Source organism: Capra hircus, chromosome 12 (assembly GCF_001704415.2).
Source record: "Capra hircus breed San Clemente chromosome 12, ASM170441v1, whole genome shotgun sequence".
NCBI classification, from domain to species: domain Eukaryota; kingdom Metazoa; phylum Chordata; class Mammalia; order Artiodactyla; family Bovidae; genus Capra; species Capra hircus.
The window spans coordinates 63,445,996-63,463,939 of record NC_030819.1 but is presented as its reverse complement, the minus strand read 5'-3'; the positions used below and the strand labels follow the sequence as shown (position 1 = coordinate 63,463,939).

The window sequence follows — 17,944 nt, the reverse complement described above, 5'->3', positions numbered from 1 at the left end:
TCATTTCAGACTCCAAACACAGCTCTCTTCTCACCGCACCCAATATAAATTGCCGTAACTGGCTAGATTTATAACACAAGTGTACACTGCCGCTGGATTCACTTAACTGACCGACCTTTTGTCTCAGCAATGCTGTGGCCCAGCACATGGCAGATCAATACAAAGAAGGGTGCATCCCACCACCACTCTGTCAGAAGCTTCTTACTTGAACATACAAGCAACTCAGGAAGAATAGTTATTTTTTAGAGAGCGTCAGGAAGAGAAAAGCTAGGGTTTAAAATCTCAGGCAGCTTCAAGTGAAATTTCTCTTTGTGATTTTTATCTTCACACAGTAGAGCTTCTGACCTGAAAGGTGGCGCAAATGTCAAGAATTGTGCTGAGCAGCGATGAGGCACCTGTATCAACAGTGGGAACAGCAAGGCTCTTGAGGCACGTAGATCTTGGGTGAAACCAGGTTTGGTTGCTTTCTACTCTTCCACATTAACACTCGGTTCCTTAGATAAACCATTATGCTAATAGCTGCCTTGGGGAGTAATTGTAGATGAAATAATGCATGAAAAGGAGTCTGGTCTGGGATGTTCTTAGTGAGGCTTCCTCTTTCGTGAGTCCCCAGGACTATTCCTCAGGCTCCGATCGGTTTTCCAGTCTCTTTTCTTCCCAAAATTCAGGTGAGGGTGAGGTAAGTGAGGCCCTCTGCTTGGGCACAAAATTTAAGGGGGTGCCCAAAATATGGCAATCAAGGTAAGTAATATTTTAATACAACATTCTAAAATTCAAAGCTAATGGAAAAAACGAAGACAATATCAACATTTTAAATTAAAGTAGGATCTAGGGACTTCCTTGGAGGTCTGGGCTTTCACTGCTGGGGTATCAGGTTCAACACAAAGTAAATAAACTAGGTGCAACAAAAAAATAAACTAGGGACTTCCCTAGTGGTCCTAGTGAAAGACTATGCTTTCACTGCTGAGGGAACGGATTCCATCCTGGGTAGGGGAATTGGGATCCCACAGGCTTCATGGCATGGCCAAAAAGTTAAAAAAAAAAAAAAGTAGGATCTAATCCTCCACTTGTATAATGTGGCCTCCATTGCCTCAACCTCATACATATCTTGCTGAGTCCTGTCTTTATTTAAAAGTCTGATACTTTCTTCATCAGAGACTTTTTTGCTTTTTAAATACTGCCTTAAAATATCGTTTATCTTGATGAGTGTTCTGATGAGCCTTAAATTTCACACCCAAGCCCAGCAGCTCACTCATCCCCTGGCTAGTCTTCCAGCTTCTGGAAGTCTACTGATGGGGGAGGCGGGAACACGGATGACCTGGGTAGCTCACGCCTTTATCGCATCTCTGTGTCCCTTTTTAGTCTTCTCATGATGAGAAAAGTTGGGGGAAAAGTTTTTGTTTCTTAAAAACAGATCTACTTCCTTGTATCAGATGAAAATTACATATTCATGTTTCCTTCTTTACTATGGCTACAAGAAAGTTTAGAATTAACTTCCTGCTTAACTGCTGTACCTATTATTAATCTAGGTTTTGAATAAATGTACTTTCCTCATCTCACACAATTTTTGACATTATATTAACATATTTTAAACATTTTATTGTGAAGAAACTCAAATTCCTTTTGAAAATGGGTGGAAGTGTATATAATGAAGTATATATAAATGGAACTCTACTGCCCTCTTTTTTTCAAGAATAAAATCCCAAGCAAATTATGAGCAAGTAAATTTTTTTCTAACAATAAATGTGGAAAATACTATAACTTTAATTAACATATTGCAAACATCAATCCCCAAAACCATTTTATAAAACTAAGTATTTTTAATAAAATTCCAAGACGGGAATTCCCTGGTGGTCCAATGGTTAAGACTCAGCACTTTCACTGCAGTGGTCTAGGTTCAACCCCTGGTGGGGAAACTAAGATCCTATGCCCTCCCCCTCAAAAGAAAAATCCAAGACATTGAAAAACCTAATTATTAAAATTATCAAAACTTAATAGCAAATACTGTATAAATTGGTGAAGTACCACTTCCATTAAAATCAGAAATAAGGATATTCCATATCACGACTATCATTCAACATTGTTTTGAACAGTGTACCTAACGCAATAAAAGTTTAAAAATCAAACAAGCAATAAAAATATTGAAAGATGTATACTCACCCTTACTTTCAGAGCTGTATACCTAGAATATCTGAATATCTCCAATAAGTAATTAAGATGAGTAAGACTTATACAGGTGAGTAGATATATGTAAAAACAATTGATACTTTTTCTCTATATTACCAAAAACTAATTAGAAATGGGGGGCAAAAATCCTACTATAGTAACTACTATTAATAAACGCACAGGATAAATTCGACACAAGAATCAAAATGTGTCTAAAAAGAAAGGCCTGGAATGTGTATTTTTTTAAAAAACACCAATACAATCTTATGAAAGGACATAAGACACAAAAGCAGAGTGACTTATTTTCTTAGATACAGACCCTTAAAACCATAAAAAATATCCATCCTTCCCAAATTAATACAGGTAAATTCAACACTGAATTTCTTAGGAATAATTTAATCTGCAAGAAAATATTCAACTAACAGAGGCTTAAGTAACTAAAATATTTAATTATCTCACATCATAAGTCTGGAGAAAGGAACTAGAAGACCAGTTCGGTAGTTTCCCAATCATAAAAATCCAGGCTCCTTCCAGCTTTCTGCCTTCCTTAAGAATGTTGGCCTGCTGCTTTATAGTTCCAAAAGGGCTGCTGTCACTCCAGGCATCACATTTAAGTTCAAGAGAGAAGATGGTGCTAAAGATACATTTTTCTAAGTCAAAGAAACCAGATGATCTTCCAAGAGTCCCAGGGCCACATTGGCCAGACCATACCACATCATATGTTTACCTCTAGATGCCGCAAAGCTGAGGAAGCAAGCACCTAGCTCTTCCAGTATCTAAGGTGGTAAAAAGTAAAGACTGGGAATGGATGTTTATTTAGCCAATCAAGTGTTAACATGCACCACAAATTCTCATCAGTGTCTCACTGTTCCACTCAAACTGTTCTGTCCCCCCCAAGCAGAATGTAAATTCCAGAAAATTTATCCTGCGTATCACTGGATTCCTGGTAATTGGCAAGTACGTATCTGATGGTTTGATAAATAGCTTTAATGCAAACTGAAAAGTGTTTTTTAAAAAAAATAGCATTTCTGTGTGATAGGTACCTTAGTCTATCACAACTATACATTTAGTTTTCAATACTGTGACTAAACCCAAGAGTCATAAGTAGGGAGGGTCCTCTTCCCAGTCTAAGTGTCCAAGGTGGCATGGCTGCCCACCTTTGGCTTAAAATGCTGCAGGGGGCTCTCTCCAGGCTTGCTAAGTACTTCCTGTGTGTTGGGGACTGAGTATAATGCTCTCCAAGCATGATCTTATTTGTATTCACGAGAATCCTATGAGGAAAATACTATTATCTTCACAAATCAGAAAAATGAAGCAGAGAGCCTCAAAATGATACAGTAAGTGGCAGGGCCTGGATCAGAACTCAGGTCAAACTAACTCCAGGTTTCTGTACCAATAAGTTTTACCACTTGCAGTATTAACACAGTCCATTGCACTGCTAAGGGCTTCCCTCATAGCTCAGTTGGTAAAGAATCTGCCTGCAATGCAGGAAACCCCTTTCAATTCCTGGGTCGGGAAGATCTACTGGAAAGGATATAGGCTACCCACTCCAGTATTCTTGGGCTACCCTGTGGCTCAGCTGGTAAAGAATCTGCCTGCAATGTGGGTAGACCTGGATCTGATCCCTGGGTCGGGAAGATACCCTGGAGAAGGGAAAGACTACCAACTCCAGTATTCTGGCCTGGAGAATTCCATGGACTGTATATAGTCTATGGGGTTGCAAAGAATCCAATACAATAGAGGGACTTTCACTTCACTTTCATTGCAGCTCTTTGCCAGAAGGTTTCTTTCACTGGGCTGGGCCAATTGGCTACTCTGCCATTTCTGTTCATTGTCTTAGTTCTAGAGGAAAGCTCACTGAGTCGTTTACTACTATAGGATCACATTACAAGGTCTCAGAATTATTCCCTAACATTAGTGTTATCTTGGTCACCTGCTTTGGGACTGGAGTCTATTTGTGGGGTTTTCCCTTAAAATGCGGCATTCCAAAGGAAAACTTCAAGACCTCAGATTTGTTTACCAGGATCACAGACTATCCTGTCTTATAAACTTGCCATTATATTTACACCTACTGTTATCTGAGATTGCAACAAATTGTTTCCTAACAAGGCTTGTAATACTTTTGGCCAACAAACCTTTCAAATCTTTTTTAGACAGTTTGTTGCCAAATAAGGCTTTCCTCCACGAGTCTTTAAATGTATACAACTAGCCATGGTAATTTGCAGTTAATTTTTTTGATACAGTTGTTTTGACCTATCTGAGCATAATGCTCTTTACACATTTATTTAAACAGATACACACACACAGAAAACACAAAGAAAAAAACTAGATAAAATTTTAAAATTAGTGATCAAACCAAATGTATACATAGTTCCTATATCCCTTTAATTAAAAATTAGTATTTAAATACAGTAAACATCAAATCATTAAAATACTCTTGCACATTTTAAGAAAAATGTTACATAAACTTCGGTGATTGTGGCCATTTGTATGTAAAAGTCCTATGGGGAAAACCTGAACACATTATAGTATTTTAACACATCGATTTTAACATTGATTCTGATAAAGAATAAATCTGAGATTTGGAACATGCTCCTATGATTCTCTTTCTTGAGAATGAAGTGGCTGAAAACTGAGGAGCAAGTTTAGGATATGACACTGTTGTAACACATTACAAAGGTAATTTAATCTACCTTTTAAAAGATTTTATTCAAAAGATTCCACTTCACAAGATGCTCATTTCAAAACATGCTTGTTTCATGCGTTACATCATGTAACACGTTTTCTTTACAAATATCACAGAAGCAGAACTGAATCATAACAGTATCATTTCATTGCTTACAATGGAAGAAACAAAAGTTCCAGAGTGCTATTTTTCATTGTTCAAATGCCACTCAGTTCTTACATACAAAGAGAGTATCTGTATTAAATGTCATTAAATGTTCAGAGGATTGATTTACTTAATACACTCAGGAATTCTATGGGTAAGTACATAGTGGATAAATCACTGGGCCTCTCTATAAAATAATCCATCATTCTTATCGGTAAGAGTCAGCAACCACGTGACAAAATTGTTAAACACAACAACAAGGCTAGTAGGAAGAAAAATAACTCTCTGGTAACAGATACATTTTCTATTGTACTAAGTATGCCTTCAGGTTACAATTTTAAATGTTTAAAATGAGTTATTCATTTCTAGATATTAGTTTGAATTACTGAAAAGATTTAACCCTTTTTTTCTTAAGCATGGAAACGTCCAATAAAGCAGTAAATATTTCCAACAACCCTTGGAAGATGTCACTTATAAACCAATTTCCTCAAGATGCAAACAAGCTGAAGGAAAATTAAAAGTATGGTTAACACTACTGCCTCAGATTTTTAAAAATCAGAAATATAAAGAAGGTCACGTATAGGTCAAGTATAAAGATGCCCACTTTGAGTTCAAGAAATGCTTATCATAAGCAGGACTCTGCTGCCCTCTTGTGTATCAAGAATGTAACACAAGTGTCAAATGGCCCCTTCCAGAAAAGCTGAAAAGCAAGCCTGCTTTGTTTTCAAACTAGGTAGCTTGAAGAGCTAGGGCAGATGATACTCACCTAAGTGTCTTCATTTGTGTGTTGTTTTGAATATTTCTGTTGAATAAATAAACTTGGTTTATTCTGACTCTCTATGAAAGACTTTGTTTTTTTTTATTTTTTTATTTTTTTTTTAATTTTTTATTTTTTTTTTTAAATTTTAAAATCTTTAATTCTTACATGCGTTCCCAAACATGAACCCCCCTCCCACCTCCCTCCCCACAACATCTCTCTGGGTCATCCCCATGCACCAGCCCCAAGCAAGCTGCATTTGGATTTACTCTCCTGAGTCTGAGGAGCAAAAAAACCTGAGTTTCCTGTTTTAATGTTGGCTATCCAATCGATCCTATTTTAAAATCCAGTAATGTATAAAATAAACAAAGGCAAAATGGAAGTTGAGCCTTGATTGCTTTTGACCTAGCAGCCTCATTGTTTGAAGTTGTTCTTTAATATGGCCTGAGCTTTACAAAGTATATAGGTCTCTTAGCTTCTCATCAGATTGCATGTATGCTTTGATGGATAAACATTCCAATCTAAAGGCTCGATGCTTTAGTGGAGGTTAAGAAAGATTACCTGTAGTCTTGATTTTCTTTTCTTTAGCCTTGGTTTTTAAGTTAGAACACCCTATCCCTCTCTCCCAGAACAGATCTAGATGGTAGAGACATAAAGAGATTCCATTTCTAATGCAAAAATAGAGTTAGTTACCACTATCATTTGTACCCCATCCACCATCTTAAAGTCACAGCCTCTCCCAATATTAACCCACTTCAGCCCTCACTTCACATGTGAATGAAGAGGAGGATATACTCTCAGTATCAATCACTGATCGCTGAAATTACTCATGGCATAATTATATACTGCTTTTATAACAACAAAATCAAACGTTAATTGGAAAACCAGACAATACTGCATTTTCTTTGCAAAATTTTTATTTAACAGAAAATACAACACATTTCTCAATTAATTTAACCAATTAATCCAGAGGAAAAAGGTGAAATACCATGATTACAAGTATGCTAATAAACACGTTAGCAAGGTCCATGCAAATATTACTTTCGGCAAGTTGTATATGAATCTTGCATAAAACAAAGTTAAATACAACATTTTTGAAATGACAAAAATCTAACCTATATTCCTTCAAAGAGACATTTGCACTTCTTGATCTGACTTGAAAGCAAAACAAACAAAACCTCAAACTATTTATTTTCATCCAAGTAGATTTATTATTTGGCTAACTGCATAAATTTATGGCATTTTGATAAATGCAAACTTAGGGCAAAACTGATAGCTGGTATCAGGTAAACAGTACATTTAGAAGGATCTTTTCTAACAAGACGCCTTCAATGTACTTGGAACTACAGAATTCAAAGGGCACATCTGTGCCTATTGCACACGTGAACCTCACTATTGCACACGTGAACCTCACTATTGCACACGTGAACCTCACTACTGCACACGTGAACCTCACTATTGCACACGTGAACCTCACAGCCTTCCTGAAGGAGAAAACACAATGACAGTCCAATTTACAGAAGAGAAAATGACGGTGACTCGTTCAGGTCACACAGCTTAATCAGTGGCACAAGCACGCCTTGGAGCTCAGGACAGAGTTCCGTTGGTAGATTACCATAAACACTGCGATAAAGAGGCTTCCCTGGCAGCTCAGACAGTGAAGAATCTGCCTGCAATGCAGGAGACCTGGGTTCAATCCCTGGGTCAGGAAGATTCCCTGGAGAAGGGAATGGCAACTTGCCTGGAGAATCCCATGGACAGAGGAACCTGGTGGGCTACAGTCCATGGGGTCACAAAGAGTTGGACACGACTGAGTGACTAACACACATGACACATGATTAGGATAAAAAGGCAGGCTGACATGAGAAATCATATGAATGGTATGGACCTAACAGAAGCAGAAGATATTAAGAAGACGTGGTAAGAATACACAGAAGAACGTACAAAAAAGAGCTTCACGACCAAGATAATCACGATGGTGTGATCACTCACCTAGAGCCAGATATCCTGAAATGTGAAGTCAAGTGGGCCTTAGAAAGCATCACTATGAACAAAGCTAGTGGAGGTGATGGAATTCCAGTGGAGCTATTTCAAATCCTGAAAGATAATGCTGTGAAAGTGCTGCACTCAATATGCCAGCAAATCTGGAAAACTCAGCAGTGGCCACAGGACTGGAAAAGGTCCGTTTTCATTCCAATCCCAAAGGCAGGCAATGCCAAAGAATGGTCAAACTACCGCACAATTGCACTCATCCCACACACTAGTAAAGTAATGCTCAAAATTCTCCAAGCCAGGTTTCAGCAATACGTGAAGCATGAACTTCCAAATGTTCAAGCGGGTTTTAGAAAATGCAGAGGAACCAGAGATCAAATTGCCAACATGCGCTGGATCATCAAAAAAGCAAGAGAGTTTCAGAAAAACATCTATTTCTGCTTTATTGACTATGCCAAAGCCTTTGCCTGTGTGGATCACAATAAACTGTGGAAAATTCTGAAAGAGATGGGAATATCAGACCACCTGACGTGCCTCTTGAGAAATCTGTATGCAGGTCAGGAAGCAACAGTTAGAACTGGACATGGAACAACAGACTGGTTCCAAATAGGAAAAGGAGTACGTCAAGGCTGTATATTGTCACCCTGCTTATTTAACTTCTATGCAGAGTACATCATGAGAAACGCTGGGCTGGAAGAAGCACAAGCTGGAATCAAGATTGCCGGGAGAAACCTCAATAACTTCAGATATGCAGATGACACCACCCTTATGGCAGAAAGTGAAGAGGAACTAAAAAGCCTCTTGATGAAAGTGAAAGAGGAATGAAAAAGTTGGCTTAAAGCTTAACATTCAGAAAATGAAGATCATGGCATCTGGTCCCATCACTTCATGGGAAATAGATGGGGAATCGGTAGAAACAGTGTCAGACTTTATCTTTCTTGGCTCCAAAATCACTGCAGATGGTGACTGCAGCCATGAAATTAAAAGACCCTTACTTCTTGGAAAAAAAGTTATGAACAACCTAGATAGCATATTAAAAAGCAGAGACATTACTTTGCCAACAAAGGTCCGTCTAGTCAAGGCTATGGTTTCTCCAGTGGTCATATATGGATGTGAGAGTTGGACTGTGAAGAAAGCTGAGCGCCAAAGAATTGATGCTTTTGAACTGTGGTGTTGGAGAAGACTCTTGAGAGTCCCTTGGACTGCAAGGAGATCCAACCAGTCCATTCTGAAGGAGATCAGCCCTGGGATTTCTTTGGAAGGAATGATGCTGAAGCTGAAACTCCAGTACTTTGGCCAGCTCATGCGAAGAGTTGACTCACTGGAAAAGAGTCTGATGCTGGGAGGGATTGGGGGCAGGAGGAGAAGGGGACGACAGAGGATGAGATGGCTGGATGGCATCACTGACTCTATGGATGTGAGTCTGAGTGAACTCCAGGAGACGGTGATGGACAGGAGGCCTGGCGTGCTGTGATTCATGGGGTCGCAAAGAGTCGGACACAACTGAGCGACTGAACTGAACTGAACTGATATGAGAAAAGGCAAAGAATGATGCGAAACAGACTGTAATATGGCAAGTTTCCTTTCAACCCAAGAATAAACTAGAACAAACTGAAAAAATGGTCTTAATTGGGAGGTTAATATTCAAAACAAATGGGTTAAAAAAAGATGCAGAAAGAAAAAGCAGGAAATTATTCATCTTAATAGCTCCAAGTGTTTTGCACACACCCTTATATAAATAAATCTAAAACTTCTTTGAGGCAGACAAAAGTTAGGAATGGACAGAGTTCATGTGAAAAAAAAGAAAAAGGAAGAAAAGAGGCACCGAGAAGAGAATGTATTTTTCTTGCTACCTTTAAAAACATTCTAGTTATTTTTAAGATCCCTTGCTAAAGGGCTTAGACACCAGCCACTTTATTTCTATGTTTAAGGATTGAGATGAAGCATCTTACAGCTAAAGCCGCGGTCCCCAACCTTTTTGGCACCAGGGACCAGTTTCATGGAAGACAGTTTCTCCCCAGACCAGGCGATGGGGAGGATGGTTTCAGGGTGATTCAGGTGCATTACGTTCATTTGTGCACTTTATTTCTAATCTAACGCTGCTGCTGACCTGACAGGCGGTACCAACCTGTCCACAGCCCAAAGTCTGGGAACCCCTGAGCTAAACAACCAAAGCCAAATTGGGCCATTAAAAGAAAGCCTGCTGAGGTTCACAGCAACGGTGCGATTTTTCATCACTTCTCTACCCGAAACTCATGGTTTTTTCCTCCTCAGTTTTTCCAGTTGGAGCTGAAACTGATTCCCCTGCAAAGACTCCTCAACTCAGACCTGTCGCTCCTCTTCCAGAAGTCCAATCGCACGTGTTACTGTCACCATGTCGTGTGGACTGTAAGCTACTCAAAGGCACGCAGACAACCCTGCCTCTTCACGTCTGCATCTTCAGGGCCCGGTGCCCTGTGGGTTCTCGTTAATCAAGATCCCATCTCTCAAGCACTTCACTGTTTATGAAGCAAATAAAGAGAAAGTTTGTGCTACCTATATAAAATTCAATAAATTATGCTGCAAACCCATGTTAATTTCTCTGCTTCCCCGCCAGGGAAAATGAGTCTAGAGGGCAAATTACTGGGTTATTACCCTAGTCTCTCTTTCCCGTCCTATTCTTCATTAGTTACATTTCTTTAAAGCATCCTTGTGCACACTGAAGTGGAACTAAATCACAAGAATGCCCCACAACCTGGTTCATGATGATATAAAAACATGTATCTCTCTGACAACAGGGTCAGGCAAAAAAAAAGAAACAAATCCTTGTGCCTCAACATCAGTTCAGAGTATCTGACAGCAAATTCGAGAATCTGAGGATCTGAACTTCCAACTAAAAAACCTCCAGAAAACAAAAACAAAAACCAACAGTTATGAACTGAATAAAGAGAAATACCTATTCACGGGGATGTATTTTTGCACTTGCTTTGCTCCAATTTCGGCTACGTAGACTGCTCCGGTCTCCCTGCTGACGTCTAAGAGATGTGGGGAGACTTGATCGGCCAGCTGGATCGTGCTGACCACAGAGCAGTCGCCGATGTTTCCTACCGGGGGCGCCGCCAGGATTAAGAGCCGGCTCAGATTCAGCTGGGCCACGACCACGTATTTACCATCAGGAGTAAACCTGAGGAGGAGATGTCACACCATCAACCGTGCAAAACTAACATAAATGTTCATTTTTGCAATACATGTAGTATCCCTACAATATTACATCTTGTACAAGGACCCACCTGCTGAAGGGTTCTTTTAAAGGACATTTAAAATTGATCTGACTCTGCCCCTGAGGGAACAAGAGATTTGTGATGATAGACTTAGCCAAAAATGATTAGCTTACTACTTTTTTTTAAACTTTTTATTTTACACTGAAGTATAGCCGATTAACAATGTTGTGGTAGTTTCAGGTGGGCAGAGAAGGGATTCAGCCATTCATATCCATGTATCCATTCTCCCCCAAACTCCCCTTCCATCCAGGTTGCTACGTAACACTGAGCAGAGTACTAAAAATAACACACAAATAAACTAATGGAGAATTGGTGTCAAGCTGGGTCTGAAACTACAGACTCCAGGTTTTACTTTTTATTCTACGTTTAAAAATACACCACACCTCAAAGGCAGAGGCTACAAGAAAGGCCAGGCTTTATAATCTCAAACACATGGGAGTTTAACCGCTTGCACTCTGCCTGGGGGGCGGGGGAGGGGGATGCGGGGTGCGGTTCCTAGATGGTGCCAGTCGTAAAGAACCTGCCTGCCAATGCAGGAACTGCCAGAGACAAGGGTTCTATCCCTGGGTCAGGAAGATGCCCTGCAGGAGGGCATGGCAACCCACTCCTATATTCTTGCCTGCATGGACAGAGGAGCCTGGTGGCTACAGTCCATAGGGTCACAAAGAGTCTGACACGACTGAAGCAACTGAGCACTCTGCCTGAATCTGAAACGTGATTCCATGTTCTCTGAGTACTTCTATCCTTCCCCCTTTACCCTGCTTAAAATCCACAACAAATATTTTAAACTTTCAGCTAGCTCTTCAGAGAAACTAACAAAAACCAAATTAAACAAGCATTTAAAGACAAAAACAGAAACGATTACCTGACTGCAGAAGGCCCCTCTTCCGAGAAACAGTTCTTCCACTCTCCCAACCAATCCCCTGTGTCTTTATCAAACACCTGAAGTCTTTTATTGCCTCGGTCAGCCACCCACACCTGCGAACGCAGAAAGACGGTGACTGGAGAATGCCCACATCATAATGAAAAGGAAGGAAAAAGAAGAGGGGGAGAGAATGACTGTTTATTTTCAGTAGTTTCATAAGCACTCCCATCGAGGACTTAGAGGACCCCAAAGGAGAGCATGTTAAAGCCCCATTTTCAGATAAGAAATTCAACTACAGAAAGGTTAAATAGTTTGGAGTGAGCTTACAATAGATGGGAAAGCCACACATGGGTTTGACCCAAAGCCTAGCATGTTCTGGCTGCTATGCTAAGCATCTGGCTAGCTAAACAGCTGGAGCGCTCCACTGTCACGCAGGGAATCAGGAGACACTGAGAAGCAGTCATTCACTCACTCCGGTAACAAGCGTCTGCTATCACTGGGTCCCTCCAACCTCCCGGTTCCTGGGTCAGCCAATAAGACCAAGACGTGGAAAAGCAGCCCACATCCTTAGGGGCTGAGGCCAGTGGGAAGCCAGCCGTTCACTTGTACCACATCCTTAAACTTCCACCCTATTTATGAGGGTTTGTCCAAAGTGCCAAAGCACTTAAAGAGGAAGCTTGAGAGAGTTCAGTGACATACAAAGCGTGATAACAGTAGGTTTCATTTAGGTTTGCGACAGGCTGTCTTGCGTTCTTCAGGGAACTGTTACCGTAGCATAGGAAGGCAGACTGGCTCTAAGCGACATTCGGTGTACTGGGTTTGATGTATACAACCCACGGCATACATACAGTGAAACGGATTTTGTTTTTTGGTTTTGTTTTCTTCTTCATCTTTTGGCTGCCCCAAACAGCATGCAGGCTCCCAGTTCCCCAACCAGGGATCGAACCTGCACCCCCTGTATTGGAGGCATGGAGGGTTAATGACTGGATGGCCAGGGAAGTCTCAGTGAAATGGTTTTTAATGACATGTGCCCAGGGCTGCAGAGGTATGTAGCAGAGTACGTGGGTATACCCAGTCCTGGAGGAACAGCCCCGATGCCCTGAGATACACACATTCACTAACATACACACACATCCAGGTGTGCAGACAGGCATATGTACACCAAGATCCATATATACTGATACATGCCCCGCCCCCATATAATCAGACAGTCCAAACACAGAGATCAGACCATATACTTACCCGACCAGCGGAATCCACTGTAACACTGTGGGGTATGTTGAACTTAGCAGGCCCTGTTCCATTTTCTCCACGCAGCCAAAGGATCATAAAATCTATAAACGGTAAACACACCTGGTCAGTACAACATGTAGAATGCCTTATGCATTAGCATGTTATATTGTATGTCATGAGTTACAAACTATTCAATTACACCCTGAGCTGATTATGCCTTCCTGGCTTTCTGTTTATGTAAATTTGTCTAATCTATATGCTTAAAAAAAAATTCCTTCTCTGTTTCAAGCAATCAGCTTCTTCAATGGTTTTCTCCACTTAAATTTTTCATAACCCAAATATCAGTTTAGGGTTCATGCCAACCTCTTCTTCAAATTGGTTCCCCCTCATAATCAATATGTTATTTGGTATTACCTTGTCTCTGAGCTTACAAATTACGATTTTGTAGGTGGCCATTTTTAATGCCCCTGTATCGTGCTGAAGATGTCCCTCTCGCCCCCACCCCCCCAAAAAAGAGACACGCCCAAGTCTCAAATCTCCAAAGCTGTGAATGTGACATTATTGAAAACCGGGCCTTTGCGGATACAGTTAAGGATCCTGAGGTGGAGATTACTGGGTTTAGAGTGGACCCAGTGACCAGTGCCCAGATAAGAGAAAGGGGAGGAGGTGTGAAGACACAGGGGCACACAGAGAAGGCAATGTGAAGACAGAGGCGCTGACTGAAGTTCTGCTCAGTGTCAGACAAATTAGAGCCAACTAACTGAGTGATACTCTTAGACCACCACACAAAACTAAGCCACGTACCTTGGGACAATTTGATCAACCTGTTATTCAATCCTCCATCTCCATCCACAATGTAAATATCTCCTGTGTCATCTACATGTAATTCCGCAGGGTTATCAAACTGCAGGGGGTTCAAACCAGTGCCTTTTTTGCCTGGGGTCCCCAAAACTTGAACAAGATCACCAAAGGAATTGTATTTTTTAATAGTATGACCATAGAATCCTATAAAGACAAACGCATATTTCACAAATATAACCACTCCACAAACATTTACATGTTTCAAGTAAGCCGAGAGCAAAAAATCTGAGAAAATTAAACAGCAATAAAAAGTTTAAACACTAGTAATTAAATATATTATATCTGACAAACAATGAAGCTTCATTCGTTATAGCCAAATCTATTCAGACTAGAATCTCATGTACTCCAAAATAGATTCTAAATAAAATATATACAACCAAAGAGAACTGACTCCTAAAACAGAAGACTCATGATGTAAAAGTATTGGCACATCACTTTCTTTTTTTATCTTATGACTTTCAATAAACATTATTTGAACAACAAAATCAAGCTACATCTATACATATAACTGAATCACTTTGCTGTACACCTGAAACTAACAGAACACTGTTAATCAACTATACTCAGGTGTAAACTTTAAAAAGAAAAAGGAATCAAAAGAAAATCAAGAAGAACTTGAACAACTCATATTTGAAAACTGTTATTTCAGTTACTCATGGGCACATCTCAGTTTCAGTAGCTCAATGAAAAAGTTCTTTATAATACAGACACATATATCTACTTTCGTGTTAATTTTTTAAAGCTTTTTTTTTTAAATTGAAACAACACTGGCTCATAACAATACTGACTTTTTTTAAGCCACATTTTCTCCAAGTGGAAACAAATACAAAATTTTAACCCATTAGCTTTTCTTTCCTAAATAAGGAACAAATCTTTCCATAGAGTTAAAATTATTACAAGCAAAGCATAAACTGGAATATTAATAAAAAAGGAAAAACGATAAAGCAATTTAACAGAAACCAACTTGAAGGCATATCAAGACCAAGTAACTGGTAGGCATTCAAACGATAAACTGGAAACAGTGCGAATCAGCTTGCATTGCATCCTATCTTGACAATTTATTATTATACTTCTTTTGGAGACTTGAGCTAAACTTTGTAGCAATAATTGAGAGCAAAACAGTAAAGAAAACAAACTTCAAAGTCTCTAAGGAATTGGAAAAAGGATACCAGTAAACAGTGTTTTTTTTTTTTAATGGCTAACATGCAGCCATGTTTTAACTAAAGAGCATTTATTCTTTGAAATATAGAAAGAAATAGAAAAACTGTCTTCAGATCTGTGCATGGAAAAACAAGCTATAATGGAAAGAATGAAAGCAAAATGTGTGTTCTTTCTGTTTCTGGGAACCAGTCAAGTATTTTATAAAAAAGGATCACATGAGTGGAAGGAAGTAAAAAGTGAAGGCCTCCTTTTAACCGTGAATCCTGAAAAGGGGAAAAAAAAAAAAGAAGCAAAAATAGTCAAACTTCAGTAAGGTCTAACAATGAGCTCAGAAGTAACCAAGATTTTCTGATTTAACCAAAATCTTACCATCCAAAATATAGCTTGAAATAAAGGACTCACGGACTAAGGCTCAGAAATCTTCTGGGTACTGAGAACAGATATGGTTAGTGCACTGTTCACAAAACCTGAGACCTCTTTAATTCCAAAATGGTATCTGAATTAACCCAAAGTGGGGAAACAAAATGACCTTCAAGCCATGAACTTATCTGGCACAAGACTAGAAATAGTTTCTTTAAGATCTCTTTCTTTCCTGAGATCCTGAAATAATAATACCAGGTTATCTCTTGAATCATCTTATCTTAAATCACAAGCACAGGCAACAGCTATCTCTGAACACTATTCTCACAGCTGTAACTTCAACTGTGCTTACTTTGGCAGCATGTGTGTGTCCTAGGTCACTTCCGTCATGTCTGACTCTCTGCAATTCTATGGACCAGGCTCCTTGGTCCATGGGATTCTCCAGACAAGAATACTGGAGTGGGTTGCCATGCCCTCCCCCATGGGATCTTCCTACCTTACGGATCAAACCCAAGTCTCATGTCTCCTGCATTGACAGGTGGGTTCTTTACCACTAGCACCGCCTGCACACCCTACTAAAATTATTTAATGGAAAGGTTTCAGACATGCTAAAGTCAGCAGGACTTCAGAAGCATTCACACCACCAGCAGTTTCTGCAAATCTTGCACTCTGGGCAAGAAAGCAGTTCTGGTTTCTCAGCAAAATCTCTCAGACAAGTGGTAAAGGAAAACAACAGGCAAAAACCCCATTTATTAGCTTTTAGAGACTACCATTTTATTTGGCTTCACAGAAGTAATCTAAGAAGAGCATTTTTAACATGATGATATTTTAACATGCAAAAGTCCCGTGACAAATTAATGGAAAGATCACAATGATAGCCTCCTTGTTAAATGTCTCAATTATACATAAGGACAATATAAAAATTTAGAAAGGCGATTTCACAAATCACTGAAGAAATTACAAATAGATTAGGCCACTCTGATTTTAAAATGGACAGGCAAGAACATGGGCAAAGAGGAGGTTCCTAGCAAGATAATTTAAGAGATATTACTACACATACCACTTCCTACATCCGTGATCCAGACGGATTTTTCCTGTGGTGTACTGGCTGCAAATATACCATGAGGTGTGTCAACTGTATAATTCCAGGATCGTAGGAAATATCCATCCTCTGTGAACACTAATACCTTTGGGATGTTATCCCCTCTCTGAAGGTATACAAAAATAACTGCTTAGATAGGATCAGTTTTAAGGAAGCAATCATTATTTTCACAACGAGAAACAGAAGTCAAAGGTTAACCAAGAAATGATGTAATGTTTACAAAACCAAACAATATTAACCTCTATCAAGCTCAAAACCGAAACACTAACTTAAAAAAACAAATTCCACAACTGGCGTAACATAAACGTACATAGATACTTAGTACAGTAACACAGGAAAGCTGTTTTCTTTGCGTTCGTAACTTTGAAAACAAAAATCCCAGTTTTACTTACCTGGGCTACATAAACCAATCCGTTGAGGGAGTCAACTGCAACACAAAATGTTGCTCCGGTGAAGTATTCTGAATACTTCGGCCAATCCACATCTAGCCGGTAAAGAATCTCCTCAGCTCTCCAGGAAATTTTAAAAGCCAAGTGCAAATGTGGTGGGAACTGGGGAGGAAGAGAAAATAAGGAAACTGACAGTGTACTTCCCTGGTGGCTCAGACGGTAAAGAATCTGTCTGCAATGCAGGAGACCAGGGGTCTCTCCCTGGGTGGGGAACATGCCCTGGAGAAGGACATGGCAACCCACTCCAGTTTTCTTGCCTGGAGAATCCCATGGACGGAGGAGCCCAGCTGGCTACAGTCCATGAGGTCGCAAAGAGTGAGACACAACCGAACACACACACCACATTACAAACTTTTTAACGCTAAAGGGCGACACGTCGGCGGTTCGGCCTCAGACGCAGTTTTGAGACGAGCCAGTGAGAGAACCAGCTCCATCTCCATCCCAAGACCACCTCGTAAGAATGCTGCTACCCGAGAAGCAAATTCCTAACCATCCAGCTCACCCGAGAGGCACAGAACCGCGAATGCAAAACCAGAAGCGCTAGAAAGAAGCCAGCGCCGGCTATGCAAACCCAGAATCTCGTCATGACCGGACGGGAAGACTGGCGAGGGAGAAGGACTGGCAGGCGCCTGGGGGCCGGAGGACAGCCTCAGGCAGTTCGTCGCCGCAGTGAACTCTTAGCTCCAAAGCGCCTACCCTGGATGCCCGAGGTTTCAGAACCCAAAAGCACCGGACACCAGAGCGAAACACAGTCCCCACTGGGATTCCGCATTCCCTGCGCGTTCCCTCCCCGCTGCCCCGTCACAAGCCCCGGGCTTACCACGTGACCGCCCTTCCGCCCATCCAAGCTGTGGACCTTTCCTGTCCACCAAGTCGGGGTGCCGGTGGATATGCCTTAACCACTCGAC

General features: G+C 40.4%; 1 protein-coding gene and 1 long non-coding RNA gene across 2 annotated transcripts; both read right to left on the bottom strand.

The window, feature by feature from the left end:
• On the bottom strand, positions 6,653–7,487 carry LOC108637302. The gene is made up of 2 exons (XR_001918946.1): positions 7,226–7,487; positions 6,653–7,183 (listed from the first exon to the last, which is right to left on the bottom strand). It is a non-coding gene; the product is annotated as an uncharacterized LOC108637302 (long non-coding RNA).
• NHLRC3 (NHL repeat containing 3) lies at positions 9,187–17,844 on the bottom strand. The gene is made up of 8 exons (XM_005687485.3): positions 17,539–17,844; positions 16,980–17,138; positions 16,546–16,693; positions 13,908–14,108; positions 13,113–13,204; positions 11,871–11,983; positions 10,681–10,908; positions 9,187–10,243 (listed from the first exon to the last, which is right to left on the bottom strand). Exons 1-8 carry the CDS (start codon positions 17,620–17,622, stop codon positions 10,213–10,215), a joined length of 1,056 nt encoding a protein of 351 aa, XP_005687542.1. The 5' UTR covers positions 17,623–17,844; the 3' UTR covers positions 9,187–10,212.